Source organism: Coregonus clupeaformis, chromosome 20 (genome assembly GCF_020615455.1).
Source record: "Coregonus clupeaformis isolate EN_2021a chromosome 20, ASM2061545v1, whole genome shotgun sequence".
Lineage (NCBI taxonomy): Eukaryota > Metazoa > Chordata > Actinopteri > Salmoniformes > Salmonidae > Coregonus > Coregonus clupeaformis.
In genome coordinates, this window is record NC_059211.1 from 51,331,631 (window position 1) to 51,351,476 (window position 19,846).

Here is a 19,846-nt window from a genome sequence, read left to right on the forward strand (position 1 = left end):
CCCGTTGATGTTTATAGTCTGCACGGCCTGGCCCGCCGAGGAGAGCTGGGCTGCGTTTAGCGCTATCATTCCCCCCGCCGGTGCTATTTTTGGTAGGGTCCTCTCCTTCCTGCCCCCCGCCAGTGTTCGCTTGGTGGCCCCCACGGACGACAGGGTGGTGGTGACCATGCTGGAGGGCGTTGTTGCCGTGGAAACTGTGGTTTCCTGGAGCTGCACAGTCTGCCATTCGCCCGATGCCGTTTTGATCAGGAGCTGAGAGGAGCACAGGGGTGTCAGACTAACACGGAACAAGTCTGTCAGATTAGGACACATCTGTATTAAAGGCCCACTTCCACTTATGGTTTCATTACATTTCAAGTGGGTAGCCTGTAGTGAGTGTAGAGAGGTGGTGTGCATGCAGCACCTATAGGAGCTTTTGTGTGTGTGGCCTTGTGTGCATGACTACATTGGAAACTTCAGACTGACTCATCTACAAATCACCTCACATCCAAACGTACTAACTCTAGATCTGTCAGTTTGCTGAGAGAGCTAAATTGATGATCTCTAACAACCTGTGTGTGTGTACCTGAGTGGGCTCTGGCTGCAGGCTGGTTGCAGGCTGTCTCTGGGGGACCTGGGGCAGGGTGGCGGAGGCGGCCTGCACCACCTTCAGGGCCTGCTGGGGGATCTGGACCACCTGCTGCTCCTGTTTCTGCTGCACCAGCTGCACCAGCTGCTGCTGGCCTGACCCGGTGTTCTGCACGATCAGGAGCTGGTTACCCGCCTGGGGAGAACGCCGAGACAGCAGCAATGAGACACAGCCCTAAATCTGTCCAACACTTACTCATACAGGGACCCCAATATTGGAGGTTGAAGGGGTGATAGAGTAGGCTAACCCTCATGTAAAGCATAGCATTTTGAGTTTGAGAAATACAGATGAAATCATTACTCATTTACACACTCACAAGCATTGTAGACACATTTAGTAATTAGTACCCATTTGTAGCCCACTCAAGCAAGTGAACTAGTCAACAAGTCATGGTTGACCCCACACCAAATGCAGCAGAACAACAAATATACCTGAATAATATTCTCCCCGGCCTCTATCAATATCGTCTCCATCTGCTCGGGGGCGGGGAGGTGGGCTGTGGTGGAGGGGCTGCTGCCACCAGCTTCTTCCTGCCTCGTCTGCCCTTCGTTGGCGGGGGAGGAGCTGCCGCTGGCTCCTCTCCGGTGGCTACGTTGAGGGGCAGCGTGAGCCCGCTGGGCAGCCGCACCACGTTGGCTGCATTGGGTTTCCGCCCCCTGGGGGACGGCTTGATGGCCACTGTCTTCTGCGGGGTGATGGGCGCGGCAGCGGGCTGCGGCTGGGGGACTGTCATGGGCGTGGTGATGATGGCCTGGTTGGTACCTGGGATGAGCTGGATCTGTCCACCCTGCTGCATCATCTGGATGGTCTGTGTGCCTCCCAGCTGCGGCACCACCTGGTACTGGATGTTGGATGTTTGATTAGAGCGGCCAGGGCTCTGCTGGATGGTGAGGACGATGGGGCTGCCGGGGCTGTTGGAGCCCAGGCCCGCTGGCAGCTGGATCACATTTCCTTTAGCGGACAGGAAGCCCAGGTTTTTGGGAGGGGCGGGGGCGATGGGGGCGGGCTTGATGGGGAGGAGACGCCGAGGTTGGGGTTGGGCAGGAGGGGCACTGACGGGGGCCTGAGCGGCAGGGGGGCCGATCTTACTGCAGGTGGCGGCCAGGAGGGCCAGTGGGGAGGGCTGGGAGTCCTGTAGACAGGACCAGAGAGAGCGAGACAAATGGTTAGGGGGGGAACGAGTCGGACACAAATTATTTACTGCTGATACCGGACCAGGCCCAAATCCCCGTCATTCGCATGAAGAGGAGACGCCGATACAGGGGACGCAGGTCCGGGTGCCTTGTGAGAATTTGTTGGCGAGTGGGTAACTCGCCTCTACCAGCCGTCCTATTGGCCAACGTGTAATTATTGGAGAATAAACTGCATGAGCTCCTTTCAAGACTATCCTACCAACGGGACATTAAAAACTGTAATATCTTATGTTTCACCTAGTTGTGGCTGAACCCTAGCCAACGGCTGAACGACGACATGGATAATATAGAGTTGGCTGGGTTTTCCATGCATCGGCAAGACAGAACAGCTGCCTCCGGTAAGACAAGGGGTGGTGGTCTGTGTCCATTTGTCAATAACAGCTGGTGCGTGAAATCTAATATTAAGGAAGTCTCAAGGTTTTGCTCGCCTGAGGTAGAGTATCTCATTATAAGCTGTAGACCACACTATAAACCAAGAGAGTTTTAATCTATATTTTTCGTAGATGTCTATTTACCACCACAAACAAATGCTGGTACTAAGACCGCAATCAACGAGCTGTATAAGGCCATAAGCACACAAGAAAATGCTCATCCAGAGGCGGCGCTCCTAGTGCCCGGGGACTTTAATGCAGAGAAACTGATTTCTACCAGCATGTTACATGTGCAACCAAAGGGAAAAAAATACTCTAGATCACCTTTACTCCACACACAGAGACGTGCACAAAACTCTCCTTCGCCCTCCATTTGGAAAATCTGATCATAATTCTATCCTCCTGATTCCATGGATTACAGGCAACATCCGCACTGAGCTGAAGGGTAGAGCTACCGCTTTAAAAGGAGCGGGACTCTAACCCGGACGCTTATATGAAATCCTGCTATGCCCTCCGACAAACCATCACAAACAGGCAAAGCGTCAATACAGGACTAAGATTGAATCGTACTAAGCTGGATCTGACGCTTGTCGGACGTGGCAGGGCTTTCAAACTATTACGGACTACAAAGTGAAGCCCAGCTGCGAGCTGCCAAGTGACACGGGCCTGCATGAGAACACCAGCTGTTTCGGATGACTGTGTGATCACGCTCTCCGTAGCCAATGTGAGTAAGTCCTTTAAACAGGTCAACATTCACAAGGCCAGACGGATTACCAGGACGTGTACTCCGAGCATGCGCTGACCAACCGGCAAGTGTCTTCACTGATATTTTCAACCTGTCCTTGACTGAGTCTGTAATACATACAGTTTCAAGCAGACCACCATAGTCCCTGTGCCCAAGAACACCAAGGTAACCTGCCTAAATGACTACCGATCCGTAGCACTCACGTATGTAGCCATGAAGTGCTTTGAAAGGCTGGTCATTTCAACACCATCATCCCAGAAACACTAGACCCACTCCAATTTGCATCCCGCCCCAACAGATGACGCAATCTCTATTGCACTCCACACTGCCCTTTCCCACCTGGACAAAAGGAACACCTACGTGAGAATGCTGTTCATTGACTACAGCTCAGTGTTCAACACTATAGTTCCCTCAAAGCTCATCACTAAGCTAAAGACCCTGGGACTAAACTCCTCCCTCTGCAACTGGATCCTGGACTTCCTGATGGGCCGCCCCCAGGTGGTAAGGGTAGGCAACAACACATCTGCCACACTGATCCTCAACACGGGGGCCCCTCAGGGGTGCGTGCTTAGTCACCTCCTGTACTCCCTGTACACCCACGACTGCGTGGCCAAGCATGACTCCAACACCATCATTAAGTTTGCCGACGACACAACGGTGGTAGGCCTGATCACTAACAACGATGAGACAGCCTATAGGGAGGAGGTCAAAGACCTGGCAGTGTGGTGCCAGAACAACAACCTATCCCTCAACGTGATCAAGACAAAAGGAGATGATTGTGGACTACAGGAAAAGGAGGGCCGAGCAAGCCCCCATTCTCATCGACGGGGCTGTAGTGGAGCAGGTTGAGAGCTTCAAGTTCCTTGGTGTCCACATCACCAACAAACTATCATGGTCCAAACACACCAAGACAGTCGTGAAGAGGGCACGACAATGCCTATTCCCCCTCAGGAGACTGAAAAGATTTGGCATGGGTCCTCAGATCCTCAAAAGGTTATAGAGCAGCACCATCGAGAGCATCCTGACTGGTTGCATCAAGCCTGGTATGGCAACAGCTCGGCCTCCGACCGCAAGGCGCTACAGAGGGTAGTGCGTATGGCCTAGTACATCACAGGGGCCAAGCTTCCTGTCATCCAGGACCTCTATACCAGTAGGTGTCAGAGGAAGGCCCTAAAATGGCCAAAGACTCCAGCCACCCTAGTCATAGACTGTTCTCTCTGCTACCGCATGGCAAGCGGTACCAGAGCGCCAAGTCTAGGTCCAAAAGGCTTCTTAACTTCTACCCTCAAGACTGCTGAACAGCTAATCAAATGGCTACCTGGACCATTTTTTTTTACTTTAGTTTATTTAGTAAATATTTTCTTAACTCTTATTTTTCTTTAAACTAAATTGTTGGTTAAGGGCTTGTAAGTAAGCATTTCACGGTAAGATGCACCTGTTGTAGTCGACGCATGTGACAAATAACATTTTCTTTTTTCTTTTTTTTGAACCAGGGATGGAATTGAATTGGGGTGCAACTAAAGCTGGGCGATATATCAAATTAGATTAATGTTTTAGCGCGATGTTCCAAATGCCTGTATCACAAGAATCTAAGTTGGATTTGTTTCCGTTTTTATGAGCGTTTGTGTCTTTTTGGTCTCGTCTCCTTCACTCCTGTGCTGTGTGCACCTTCCCCCTCGCACAGACACCATGCCCCTCCCCCTGCCACTCACAACAAGATCACTTCTCCCTCTCTGACAACAACCAATTTCAACTTGCTATTTGCATGAGGTTTGGTCCAACAGAATCGGTCAATTTCCCTTCTAACGATGTGCCTTGCATTGTGCATGGTTCTAGTAATTTTTTTATACAAAAAAGGGCATTTTCATAGACAGACTTGAAAGCCAGATCAGTGATTACAAAAAAGCAGGTTAAACTATTTTGATTAAATTATTAGTGGGTCTTATGGTGGTAGAAGGCTTATATTTAGCCTAGGTATTCTTTTACAAGCCTTGAATTCATTAGATTATTCCTGACTGTTTGAAATGCAGTGTATTGACCTTTAATTGTGAGTAATTCCATGTCATTTCAGCAAGCCATGACACACACCATCTCAGATTGTTCTGAAATCGTTTCTGTAGTTAGAAACAGATATGATTGGCATTCCTGAAACATTATTTTGTTGAAATATAATTTGATCTGAGAAATTAAGCTAATTGATTGCACCCAAATTGGCAATTTAAAATGTATAGGATTCATATCATCTTCAATAAATATAGTACCTAACATCCTATTTGGACCATAAGTCTGCTAACAATGAGCAAGACATGAGGAATCTAATAAAATGATGAAAAGCCACCCACGGATCTCCCACACCAATCCCACCCCAACCAGTATCAGTTCTCTGTCTGACAGTAGTATGGAACTGCTGCTTGGAGTATTGCTTCTTCATCCTTTGTAATGTAATCCTGGTGAATCTGGTAGTCTCCCCCCCACATTCTGAGAAATTAGGCATTGAAGTCGCTTGCGTCCTTTACCATAAATTAATGTGAAAGTACCCAGTTTTGCCCACTAGATGCTACTGCCACCCCACCCTTTATCCATTTTGGTCTCTTGTGTTCATGAAATGGATCACAAAATTGTTTTTGCAACTTTGGGTAGAAAACCAATAGCTATTGCTCATGATAAAAATAAATTGTGCAGTCATCCTCACAATTCAAGCTAGTCCTCCATGAAAGCAATTCAGTTTTTCCTTCTCTTAGGCTTAATTTGCCCCGCTGTGTCTGGTTTATTCCCTTAAAAAAGGTCTTGATTAGTTAGTCCATTCCTGGTGATTGGCGAACAAGCAAACCATTAGGCTACAGCAGTTCTAATGGTTTCAATGCTATGGTCTCCAATAACAAAAGTCCCAAACACACACTGTATAGTGTTTTGTAATGGTATTGGGTTGGTAATGGTAAATGTCACTAATCACACTACATAGAGATGTTTTCTAATTATTTTATTTAAAAACATACGACTGCCATGCAATGTTTATAATTTTATTAGGGTTGTCACATTTTAGCATCTAGCACATTTCTCCAATCAAAGTTTACGGCTGGTAGAAAAGTCTTCACCATACAGACAGCCCTCTCAGAGAGCTGCAATCTTTTGGACTATTCAAGGAGAGTTGGGTTGAAACATTAGGTTGCTAAGAGAAGGTCACACTGAATTGCTTTCATGGAGGACTAGCTTGACCACACTATTTATTTTCATCATGAGCAAAAGCTGTTGGTTTTCTACCCAAACTTGCAAAGAAAATGTTGGTGCATTTAATAAACACAAGAGACCAGCAAAATTGATAAAAGGGTGTGGTAGCAGGAACAGCGAAAAACGTGGTACTTTCACACTCATTTATGGTAAAGAATGTAAGCGACTTCAATGGCTAATTTCTCTGAACATCAGAAAAAAACATCACCAGATTCACAGGGAATATATTAGAAACGTTGAAGAAACAATACTCCAAGCAGCAGCTCCATACTACTTGTCAGAGATAGAGAACTGATATTGTATACTGGTTGTTGGGTTGGGCTTGGGGTGTGGGGGTCCGTTTCTAACTACAGAAATGATTTCTGAACAATCTGAGATGGTGTTGTCGAAATCCTTTTTGAAGTGGAATGACTTCAAAAAAGAAGTACAAAATAAAAAAAGAGATGTATATCATGATTTTCACCCAGCCCTAGGTGGAACACAGTTTACATACAGGAGGTTAAGCTACATCTCACCATAGGCTACCAATAAAATACATAAACTACAAACGTTGCTGGACTCAGTATTCAAACTAAGGTCAAATAATGAACCCCTTGGTTACTTTTAAGACACCACTGGGTGATATTTACACATCCGAGAACTACCGAGGACAAGCAGGAAGTAGTCTGGCTGTGACTCACTTGAGAGGAAGTGGCAGAGGGCTGGAGATACTCGCTGGGACTGACAGCAACAGTGGTGGCCATACTGTCCTGTTGATCTGCAATACACATGGAAACACACATTGCATGTACTGTAAATAGTCGTAACGCATTTCAAGTACCAAAAATAATGAGGGTCACTGTCAATAGCTCAGGAAATTATTAAATACGAGGGAGCTGTTTTGCCCTAAACGCATGCAAAGGCATTCAAATTATAGTACACAAAGGAAAATGGGCACTGCAACTCTAATAGATGAGTTGTGGCTGGCTGGCTGGCTAGCTACCACCCCGTGAATGCCAGTCTCAACAGACTGGTGTAAATTGTGTGACCTTTAATCCGTACTAAAAGGGCGGGTCTATGCCAAAAAAAAGATAGTCAGACACATGCATTGCCAACTACAAATACTCGTCTACTAAGTAAAGAATTAAAAGGCCCTAAACAAAAGTACAGTATGCTAACTAGCAAATGGGCACAGTAGAGGGTTACGACTTGGGTACAGTGAGTTGGTGACTACCGTACCTGGCTGACTTCTCACGCAATCTCACAAATAGCTCGAGCATGATAATGTATCGCGAGAGCATCAGGACAAAATTGGACTGTACAAATAATATGCACTGTGTGTATTATTGGAGTCAGTTGCAATCATGTCTAATGTGACTGTCTCTTTAAAATCTAATATTTAATGCTTAGGAAAAAATATTTGAGCGCGGCCTGAAAATAGCGCCGCCATCAAACGTACTCAGATAGCTTCTTGCTAGCTAAAATGGCAGTCAGAAATGAAACGACTAGCTAGCGTTGCAAATACTTTCTCGTGCAGCTGACTTTTCTTTCAAACTGAGTGGAACAGAGAGCCCATGGCGATACGTGCATGTGGAATTTGTTTTAATGTGAAATATCGAAAAAGATTAGCATCAATGTATAGCTAACGGTAGCTGGAATTACAAACAGGATTCAGCTTTACTGGCTAGCTACGCGTAGCAAGTCAAACTCTTTGATACTGGAAAAAAGGCAGCCCTTTTCCGGAAGTACATAGCTGGCTTGCACAATGGTCCTACTCAACCTCAAACATAAGGAATTTCCAACACAAACTCTTCGATGTGTATTGTTTAACACAGACCAAATTGTTTTACGAAGTACAATGTAATATAAACACCAATGTATTTAATTCCTACCCACCGCTCATGACGACATTCGCTCTCCGTGAGCCTTCAAGAGCAAGCCCCTGGAAGATTCCGCCCGCGCTCATGGACCAATCCACGCGCTATTGTTCAATGAAGGATGCCCAGGCCAGCCAATCGACACGAGCTCTCGGTGTGATTGAAATTCAATTTAGCCAATAAAAAACCTGAAACCTCTCACAACTGTCGATGGACGCAATTTTAACCAATGGAGTATATAGATTAGGGTTAATAGGGCGGGTTTTAAGGGAAAAGATGGACCAGGCAAAGGGCCAATTATAATGGAATTTCATTTAAATGACGTCTATAATGTCCAATAAGAGCTCTATGGGACAAATCGGTCAAACTCAGAATGACATCCATTTTGATCAATGAGCTTGTTTTAAACCGTTTGAATCAGATACAGTATGTTATTGGAATGGATAGGCTATACTCAGTATGTCATAGTCAACACACAATAAGGCTTAAGGATAACGAGGTAGAAAGGCAGTGCTGATAAGGGCACAAGGCAAGCTGTTACAATCTTGTTTCTGTCACTCAAACTAAATTAGTGATGTAGGTCCTCAGGTAATTATCTATAGTAATAACATGTGCATGTTTTCTAAATACTCACCTACACCTATGTCAATATCCCAGTCATTAGTAATCTATTGCAGGGGTAGTAGTGCAATCATTGAGTGCATGCAAAATATGCTTATTATGCATGATGATCAAGCTTGCAAAATCATGCTTAGGGGAACGATCAGCCTTGCATTTCTGCTTATAAATCATTATAGTACCACTTTACACTAGTACCTAGTGGCCTACCCTTTTTAGGCTGATTTGATTTATGACATGGATAATAAGCCTATAGAGCAGGGATATTAAACTCTTACCCTACAAGGTCCGGCGCCTGCAGGTGTTCTGTTCTACCTGATCATTCATTTCACCCACCTGGTGTGCCAGGTCTAAATCAGTCCCTGATTAGAGGGGAACAATGAAAACAAGCAGTGGAACTGGCTTCAAGGTCCAGAGTTGAGTTTGATGGGTATAGAGTATGAGCAACCAGTCAACAGCAAGATACCAGTTCGTGGTTAGGGTCATTTCCATTTCAACACAATCAGTAAAACAAATCTTGTAAATATTCTGCTCAGAATTGAAAATATCTAATTATTAAACCCTTAGTGTAGACATGCTGGGCCTTCTTATCTTTAAGAATGGGCATTCTGCCTAATTTCAATGTATAATCACAAACCCATTTACCCAACAGGATTCTCTCTATAGAGGCAAGTCACCAATACTGCTGGCATAGTTATCTGTCAAATGAATCTGTTGTCCATCCATTGAGTTGGCCTCCCAACATAGGAGCATGTGTGTATGAGCAGTCCTTGTTCTCCTAAGATCATCCTTCCTGTGTGTGTGTGTGAGTGTGTGTGTGTGTGTGTGTGTGTGTGTGTGTGCATGCATGCATGAATAGGATAACAATTTTAAAAAGGGTGCTATGAAATAAACATACGTTTGGTAGGGGGGGGACTAAAAAGCAAAGCAGTCAAAATGACAGGATGAGTTGTTGTTTTTGTCAATTGCAAGTGTTAAAACCTATTCTGTGTTAAGATTGACAATGCCTTTATGCTTTGCATGCCTCTTGTCCCCACGACTACACAACAGGGTGTGTGTTGTCATTGGTGGTTTAGTTATCAAGAGTGTATGATAGAGTAAAAACATTTGACCTTGATGCTTTTTACACTACTACCTCCATTATTACATCAGTCTGTATGGATTGAAAGGGCCATGTTCATCATTACCACAAAAACACCCACACATGGAACTGACATACACTGAGTGTACAAAACATTAGGATCACCTTCCCATAAAGGCCTGCATGTGTGTGTCAGTGGTCATGTGGAAGTATGTATGTGTGGATTGAGGTACAATTTATCTCATGTACAATATACACTGAGTGTACAAAACATTAAGGACACTTCCTAATATTGAGTTGCACCCCCTGGATGTCCTTTGGGTGGTGGACCATTCTTGATACACACAGGAAACTGTTGAGCGTGAAAAACCCAGCAGCGTTGCAGTTCTTGACACACTCAAACCAGTGCGCCTTGATTGTCTCAAGGCTTAAAAATCCTTCTTTAACCTGTCTCCTCCCCTTCATCTACACTGATTGAAGTGGATTTAACAAGTGACATCAATAAGGGATCATAGCTTTCCCCTGGATTCACCTGGTCAGTCTATGTCATGGAAAGAGTTTTGTACACCCAGTGTACATGTATTATTTACAAACATACAGGGAGGGATGCACTCACTGATGACTCAACTCCCCCATCTACCCACACACACACCAGACTCTTCATGTACCCAACAGCCACACCACCACTTGTTTTCTCTGCTTTACTTCAGTCAATTTAAAAGATTGTGCAAAAGAGGGAAGACACATGTTTTCTCTTTTACTGAAAATGCTGAGCCTGTGGCCAGCTTGGGGTACGGAGGAACAGAATGATGAGCAAGTTACAATCAGGGATTTTCTGACAATTAAAACCAACAAATAAAGATCAACCATGGCCTCCTGTGGGCCAATTGGAGTCCACAACAACCCTCATAGCAACAGGAGGGAAGAACACAAGGAAATGATGATAATGGAAAACAATAGTAGTACAAATGGACCAGTCCATCAACTTCAGTTCATAGGTACAGTGAATATCTGTCTAGGGATTGATTCAAAGTCTAGGTTTAAGTTGTTTTTTAGTTTTTATGTTGTTACAGGTTAGAAGAGTCCATTCTCCAGTCCATTCTCAATGAGGCTGTGTCCTTTTTTGTCCCTGCCCCATGTGTGCACTCCATATGGACAATTTTCCAGCATTCCACTACTGTCCCTTTCTACTCTCATTGGTTAAAGTCAAGAGAGGGGCGGGGTCATCTGGATCCCTTTGACTGCAGCCGATTGGATACAGTGGGTGCCGAGGACTTCGATTGGCTGATGCTGGAAGACTGGCAGACCAGTAGACACCTCTTCCAGTTACGTCTGAGACTCCGCCTCTTGCTCTACTCCAGCCCCTGGTCGAATGCTCTTGATTGACAGGTACATCTCTTCCTCTGCATCATAGTAGTAGAACTTCCTCAGGTACATGATCAGCGGTCTGTAGAGGGAGAGGTCAAATGAGTAACCCCTTATGCAGAAAGATACCTTTACATTATGTTTAGCATGTGAAGTAGTATTCTCTCTGTGTATAACACTCTCCATAAAAGAAAGGAAACTGATGATGATGAGGATGATGATGGATTGCATTAAAGTACAGCTGCTATATATAGCACTTTTCACTTGGTCTCAAAGCACATCATCCATGTCTATTCTGTCGGCAATCAAGGATTAGATTTCTTTATTTAGAGTAAAATAATATGCTGAGGCGTTTCTGTCAAAGCTCAGGAGAGAATGCTACTAAAATTAATGACCAAATAAATATTTTGATAAATTGAGTATGGCAGTACTTGGGCAGCGGCAGCTCCTGGATGTGGTCGATGCGGACCATCTGTCGGATGCAGAAGCGACAGAGGTGCTGCAGGGACTTGACGTTGCTGAACCGGGACACTGGGTAGAGCAGCTGCACCGGGGTAGGGGGGAGCCCTGGAACACACACACATTCCACGTGCACACACACACACACGAGTGAGCACAAACAACCAATAAAGATGCTCGTAACCTCTCAGCAACCTTGTATGCTATGCTTACTGTCATTCCAACCACCACACTAAGTGGTAGTTCACATAAACATCTAATTAGTTAGGCTGTGTAGGAATGGGGGCAGTTTTTTACCCGGCACACGTGATCGCAGGAAGTAGAGGAATTTTCCGTTCTTGGAGTGCATGATGGCTCGCTCGATAAACTCCACCACAGAATGACATCGGTCCTCAAACTTGGGGTGACACCACAAGCTGAATGTCCCTATAGGCGGAGACATGGAAGGGACACACCACTTGAGGTTACACCGAACACTCACACGTACATACCATTTAAAGGGGAATGAAACAGAACCAAATACCATTTAAAGGGGAATGAAATAGAACCTTGGGGTACCACTTTATTTAAAGTGTGCAGGTATAATGCATTATTACTTGTTATAAGCACATATTATATAATATGTCATGTATCAAACTTGTTTTTCTCAGCTACCCCGTGGGTTAGGGTGGCTGATATGTGTAAAACATAAATATAATGAACTGCATGCTTTCTGTCTGTCATGTATGTGCATGATGAGTGTGTCTGTGAGTCATGTTAGAAGTACTTTATCCGTATGTCATGTATGTTTCACTCACTTTGTATGCGGGTGACTCACCACTTTGCTCTGTGCGTGTGCGTCCTTGTGAGTGCATGTGTGTGTGTGTGTGTGTGGGTTAATGAACACAATGACTGAGTGAGTATGCAGCTACAACATTTATATTTGTGCGACTGACTGACTGTGTGTGTGTCCCTGTGTGTGTTTATGAGTATTTACAGTACACACGACTCACCTCTGTAGTGCTCCATGCGCGTGTGGTGTGTGACTCCCTGGGAGCGGAAGCTGAGGCTGAGGATGTAGCGGGGGTCAGAGCTGTCCCTCACCAGGAACGCCCCGTCAGGCTTCCCCTTCAACTTCATCTCTGCATCCTCCCAGTTCATAGGACCCCAGTACCAGCCACACTGGGGATAGACATGTAGGTGATTAGGAACTAATATCATAGAAACATACACAAACGCACAAATGCACACACACACACACATACAAACGCACACACACACACACACACACACACACATCATCCATAGAATAAAATACAAACACAGAACTGAATGAATGTCATGAGGCAGTTATCATCAATTAAAGGTTTGTTATCACACACACACCAAGCAGTTATCATCAATTAAAGGTTTGTTATCACACACACACCCAAAAGCAGTTATCATCAATGAAAGGTTTGTACACATTCGTTCGTATGTAACCCAATCGATTAGTAGTGGGTCTATATTCAGTCAATATTTATGTGTACTTGCGAGTGTCGTTGAGTGTGTCGCAATTACCTTTTCCAGCTCTCTCAGACTAGCGGTGAAGTTGCTGGCCTCAGGCCTCCTCAGAGGACAGAGCCTTGGGGGTGGGGCCAACCTGGAAGGGGGAGGGGCTGAGAGGAGCTGTGAAGAGGTGGAGTGAGGCAGGGCCCGGAGGAATGCATCTGTAACAAATAGAGAAATATTCAGTTAGACACAGTGATATGAATGTGTAGCCCAAACCATTGCATTTAGTATAAATGGGTGTCGCTAGAAAGTTCGAGTTACACGCATAGATCTCAAGTTAGGACTTACTAATAGATGATAACAGTGTTCTATTTGAGCAAGACTGCTTAGACAGACCAGGTGCCACAAATACTAATTCTCAAGGCATATAATAAAAAGATTAGACAAGCATTGGTTGCGACCGCACACCATGCACCTTCACGATTAATTTCCACGCTGATTGGTCTGTATAGTCTTTCCTGACTACAAGCACTTACAGTATTTGACCTGATGGCAATTATGCAACCTTCACCACAACACGCAAGTGTCACAACATATCACTCTATTTATGTTACCCACTCTACGACCTTAGACATTGGCCGACAGTCATATAGGTTTTATGTTACATATATATTCAGAACTGCAGATATTATACATGTTTATGATTACTGATATATCCACACGTTTATAAATACAGCATTATAAATATATCATATTGGTACTGTTTTGTATTATGGTCTTTTCAGAGTCTTAGCTCTGGCCATTACGTGCTCTATCCCCCGACGACACCCTCCCCCTGTTTGCCCCATGCACAGCTCCCAGCTCTCTGCTCTCTGGTGTCTTACCATTGAGGCTGATACTATGCTGGATGGTGGCATGGGAGGGATGAGGAGGAGGAAGAGGCAGGGGGAGGGACTGTAGGGAGGCCCCCATAACACTCACTAGGAAAGGACCAGGCTGCGGCCCACCTATGTCATCTGGAACAGAGCAGGGAGGGGAAGGGGAGGTTTCAGACCAGGGAGGGGTCTATATCACAGGTTTTCTCAACTCCGCTCCTCTGGACCCACTGTGATGTGAAGTTTTCCGTCTCGACCAATTAACAAGACTTATTTGTAGTGTTCGTTTTTCTGATAAAAATGTAATCCTTGAAGTATTCTAGGGTAACTAACAAATCAAAACGACATCTAATGTATGGTTATATTTCTAGGTTGAGAGAAATGTGTGATTCAACGTGACATTCAGTAAATTGGTTTGTCCTTGTACCACTGCTTGGCTGAACATTCAATTCTGATAGGTCGAGAGGGTGGGTCCCCAGGATCAACGTTGAGAAACACTGGTCTATAAGGCCACAATACAACAGTCCCTCAGACTTATGGCTGTTGATGTGAGTGTTGCCGTGGGGGTCAGAGATGGAGTAAAGCTATTAGGCTCTCCATCACCACAGAACAGAATGGGCATGTTTATATACTGTGATATAGCTTTCAGGAGAGGGGGTAATAAGATGGGTATAGGAGAGTAGGGTGAGTGAGGGTATGCAGGAATCCTTTTTAGTGTTTGTGTGTGCCTACAGGTAGAAACATAGGCAAAAGAGATGCGTGCAAGAAAGGGAGGGACACAAGGAAGCACACAGAGAAAAATAGGCTACTATACAGAGAGACACACATAGAGAGAAAGAGAGAAAGAACATAGAGAAGAACAGAGAGAAAGAGAGGAGGTAAAGTACCTAATAGACTGAGACTTCTGCGTGGCGGAGGTGGAGGCGTGGGAGGGTGCGGAGTGTTCGCCCCTCTCCTCGAAATATCCACATCCACCAATGAAACAGTCTCACCTACACCCAGCAATGGAAAGAAGGAAAGAGAAAGAGAGAGAGGGAAAGACAAATGAGAAAGGAAATGATAGAGGAAGAGAGTGATGCTAGTAAAGAAACGTCAGTTCTTGGACCAGAGTTTGCCTCCTCAGCCAAGAAACAGTAGAGCCCCTTACCAGTGAAAGGAACAAATGAAGCAGAAGAGAAGGCACTTTGGGCCCTGGTCATTCGGGGTTGGCTGTGGCAAGAGAAAGACAGCAAAATAGGAATGAAATAAGTTCTAAAGGGATGGAATATAGAGGTGATAGGGTGAAAAATTGATGTTAGAGTTATCTAGCCTAGATTTAGAAAAGCACAAATTTAGAAAAGATTCTGACAGTTATGGGCCTATAATATCCTGATATAAAATGTTATATTTTAGGATAGGTCCTACAATATTACCTGGCACTGTGATCAATCAATAAATGAGTTGACCTCTATAGCCTATTATAAATTATAGGAATACAGTCAGTAATTACTCACAATGCTTAAAAGTGTGGAAGTTATTACCTGTCCACGTCATGCTCCCCACCACTTGCACTGGCCATATCTATCAGACTTCCAGCAGAGGAGATTGAATAGGCCACTGATGGCCTCTTATCCAGAAGGCTATTGGAACCACTACAGCTTTTAGTTCTGAAAAGTTTACTCAGGCGTATTTTAAGTGAGCCCTTTCTGGACTTCCCTGGAACTTTTAGTGTTTTCTCTCCAGCGCTTCCCCGACCGGTTGGAGTCCGGGGCGCACTGACGCACTTGTCCGCCCGCTTCCGGGGTGTCGATGCCTGGCTAGGGTTTGGACTGACAAGTCGGTCCGACCTCGGTGTAGTCGCAGAGGCCCCAGGTAATGTCGACACCTCCGGATTCTGTTCTGTATCTCCAGGGCTCGGTTGAGTTGGGTTGGGTACGTTTCCATGCAGGCTACATCCTTGTGCATCACCGTGCGCCGACGGACAAGGCTCTCCAGCCGCCCCTTCCATCTGTCTTGTCAACTCTGCTTGAAAGCTACTGAGAGAAAATGCACCGGACATCTTCTGAACTCGACGTGCTCGACTTTCATCTGAATCGTCCTCGGGGCAGCCTGTGATACCCAGGCTGGCCACGTCCCCAGTCCCCAGGCCCTCCAGCACTAACAAAGCATCGCTAGTCTCAGTCGGGTCATCCCCATGCCCCATCCCCGCCGGTGCCGGCCCATGTGCGCCCTGACAAGAGCACTGGGGCATCTCCCCGTCCTTGAATAATATCTTGGGTACCGCGCCGAGCCCCAGCTCCCCGAACCTTCTGGCCAGGTCGAACACCGGGCCGTCGGGGAGACTCCCCGGGTGTGCACCCCCATTTCGATTCTATTATGGTGAGAGGATTGGATTTATCCGATAATGGAGGCCAGTCTGATGGGTTGGTGATCAAACGGTGCCGGTGGCATAGCTCACCTCCCTCGATATCGGCAGCAACCGTGGATAATGCCGCCCGGGGATGCAGACCCCAGCTCTGGGACAGATGGTTCTGCTGTTGCGCGTCGCCGGCGCTGAGCGTATTGTTATTGATGCCTCCGCTTAGGTCGGAGCCAGAGCCGGAGGTCTTGTCCAAACCAATATGTTCCCTCGACTGATTCCGATGGTCGGATTCACGGTCTAAAATCACCTCACCATCCCTCAATATGTTAGGAAACACCAGGAGTTGAGGCCGTAAGCCGCCTCTGTGGGCGAACTCAAAGCCCTTGGCCTCCATGGCGCTATGTGGAGGAGGAGGAATAGACACCGACGGTCTAGTCGCCATCACTCCCGTGTCAGGTGCCGCCGTTCCGCCGCTCTGCTGTGCATTGTTCAGCGAAGAGAGATGGCCGGAATGCGCGAGGCCTGTCGTAGGATCTCGGGCGAATTCCAAGCCCCCTTTCATGTTGCTATGAGCCAAGACCTCTTTACCGAGTCCTGCCACCACTCCACCCGAGGACAGATTCCCATTCTCCTCGTCCAAGCGGTCATCTTCGGCCGCGGAAACCAGGCGCATCAAGACAAAATCGGGAGACATATCTTGCGCGTTGTTCATAATTATTCCTCAATTCACGAAAGGGAATAAAGATTTATGCACCTCACATAGCTACCGCCGTTTGATGGATCCCCGTTGTCTTAAAATAAAGAAGGGCCAAACCGCTATCTACCATAAATAGGCTACGAGCGAATAAACTATTTGAAGCGTTCTTTCATTATCGCACAGATAAACGCCTACAAAAAAACGACATCCATTTATATTCTAACGAAGACCAAGCGAGTGCACGCATAAATATATCCAGCTTGCTGTTGTAAGCAGGCGAACCCCGGGGTCAAACATACGGTCTCATTTGCTAGAATAAAAGCCTCGCAAGTCTGACCACTCTCTCTCTCTCGCTCTCTCTCTCGCTCTCTCTCTCGCTCTCGCTCTCTCTCTCGCTCTCTCTCTCGCTCTCTCTCTCGCTCTCTCTCTCGCTCTCTCTCTCCGGTTCACAGCGAAGCCCCACCCGCTCCCTCACTTCGGCAAATCCTATGCGTTCTGCGTTCAGTGTGTCCCTTGTTTCCCTCTCCCTCCCCCCGTTTCTCTCTGCCTATAGTGTGAAGTGATGAGAGAGAGAAATCAAATAAAAGTGTATTGGTCGCGTACACAGATTTGCAGATGTTATCGCAGGTGCAGCGAAATGCTTGTGTTTTCTAGCGCCAACAGTGCAGTAATATCTAGCAATACAAAACAATACACACATAATCCGCCCCCCAAAAATCAAAAATAAAACAAATAATTAATAATTTCAGAATGCTAGGCTACGTTGCAATTAGTGACTTGCATAGTAGCCTAAATATTCCAACATTAAAATTGTTCCTATTATTGACATTGTTTGAGGAAATTAATTCAATGTAGGACTATATTTGTTGTTGCTGAATTTGATTGATTGATGTCTGTATCAGATTGATTATTTGCAAGAATCAGCATGGTAATAAAATCCCTAATAGCTTAGGCTATAGTAATTATTTAGTATGCAAGGCCTATTTTGATTTCACTGCAAATTATTGCATGACTTCAACAAATTAGTAATTATCTTCTCCAGTGCACAGAATAAAAATCGGACCACTTGTGCCAATGGCTGTGGGCAGTGCTGGGCACCTGCTCTACTCAGTCTGTTCTTGGCATCTCACCGCCCAGTCTTCGCCAACTTAAAAGCTGTGTCAATTTCAATTCAATCTGACTCAGAAAGAAACAATCTAACATTGTGCTATTAAAGTGACAAATGAAATTAGGGGAGAAAATAAATAAGAAATAAAGATTCAGATTCTATTCGATTCCAGACTGTGCGTCACACTCTGTCTCTAAGACTTGATGTGACTGCACTTAAAAAGATAAATGTGGTGATTCAGCAATCCATGTGTCACTCATAAAATTTAATGTCATAGAATAGAACAGGATATAATATAAATTCCACCAATCCATTTGCAAAAGACAAATCATCAATGCATGGGCATTTATAATTAGACCTCTCATATCATAACCATATGACTTTTAGCCTGCTAGATCCAGATGAGTGGCCTCCTAGACTGCACTCCGTTCCAAATTAAAGTGATAAGACATGATTGGGGAATTCTAGAGCCTTCCATCAGAGCAAGCAGCACTGTCCTGAGTTTGACAATCTACATTTCAGCTGGGCAAGGCCTATCTCCCCTTGTTAGATACCCTATTTCAGATTGCAGGATGCTATCAATTTCCTCCACCTGTCATATACAAAAACACACCACCTTGCAGACAAAGGATGACAAATGTTTTCACCCATAAATCATGACTCGTTCAATCCATTGTAAAAAAACATATATTTTATTTACATCTCTCAACCAGAAGGTGGTGCTACAGGCCACCAATGATGGTAAACCCACAGAACCCAGTTGAATACAAATGATCATCGTAGAATGGATGGACAGACGTTTAATCCTTGTTGAGTGCTAGCTGGTATGTAAACACAAATATTTAAGTCAATGAGATGGTGCAGGCTAATGCATCATCATGATCACAGATAATGTTTAATTCAAAAGCTGCTCATACAGGTAATGTTGGGCAGGGCTGGCAACAGAAGGGGCTGAAAATGCACATATGCACAACTATAAAACTGCTTGCTTTTCTAGGGTAATTTTAAACAGAAACGTATTGCATTGCCATTGAGTCCTGATTGTGAGATTTAAATGGATGTATACATAAACACAGACTATGCACTGATAATTTGGTATCTTAACATTTACAAGCAGACTTAATTCTGTATGACTATGAACAAACTCCCAACCACATACAGTAAAAGCACAGGCACATGTGAACACACAGAAGCACACAGATTATACACACTTAATTACACAAACAACACACACACACACACAAACAAACACACACGTACGCACTCACACACACACACACACACACATGCACAAACACCTTGATAAACTCTACACATACATTCATACACCTGCAATCAATGTACTGTGACATACACACCTACGCACATACACACACACACACACACACACACACACACACACACACACACACACACACACACACACACACACACACACACACACACACACAAAAACACACATCTGTGCAGCCTCATTGTCTTTCCCACACTCCACTGCAGCACCTCCTCTGCTCTGCAGTCCTGGGTGGGGGTAGGAGGCCCATGAGAATTCTCAGAAACTGGTTGCCATGGCACCAAAACAAGGATTCGCCTGCATCACCCAGAGCCTGGAGTTCCCTGCTCCATCACTGAGATATAGTAAGGGGTGGGAGGTCTCTCTCTCTCTCTCTCTCTCTCTCTATCACAATTGCTCTCGTTCCCTCTCACACACTCACACACTCCCTCTCTCTCCTTCTCTCCCACCCTCCCTCCTTATTCTAAGTGATGATGAATACTGAATCGTATGATAAGGGAGATTCCCATTTTATAGC

General features: G+C 45.3%; 2 protein-coding genes across 2 annotated transcripts; both read right to left on the reverse strand.

Annotated features, from left to right (window-relative positions):
- sp2 (sp2 transcription factor) lies at positions 1-8,097 on the reverse strand (the record flags this gene model as incomplete). The annotated part of the gene is given in 6 exon segments (XM_045205822.1): positions 1-252; positions 566-763; positions 1,060-1,106; positions 1,109-1,760; positions 6,846-6,922; positions 8,041-8,097. Coding segments are annotated over 6 exon segments (1,233 nt in total), but the record flags the coding sequence as incomplete, so codon positions are not given.
- Positions 8,098-10,457: 2,360 nt separating this feature from the next.
- Positions 10,458-17,337, reverse strand: socs7 (suppressor of cytokine signaling 7). Its single transcript, XM_041840363.2, is given in 10 exon segments — positions 10,458-11,167; positions 11,517-11,652; positions 11,842-11,970; positions 12,537-12,705; positions 13,084-13,232; positions 13,899-14,030; positions 14,777-14,881; positions 15,037-15,098; positions 15,410-16,209; positions 16,211-17,337. Coding segments are annotated over 10 exon segments (2,535 nt in total). The 5' UTR covers positions 16,943-17,337; the 3' UTR covers positions 10,458-11,046.
- Positions 17,338-19,846: the final 2,509 nt, after the last annotated feature.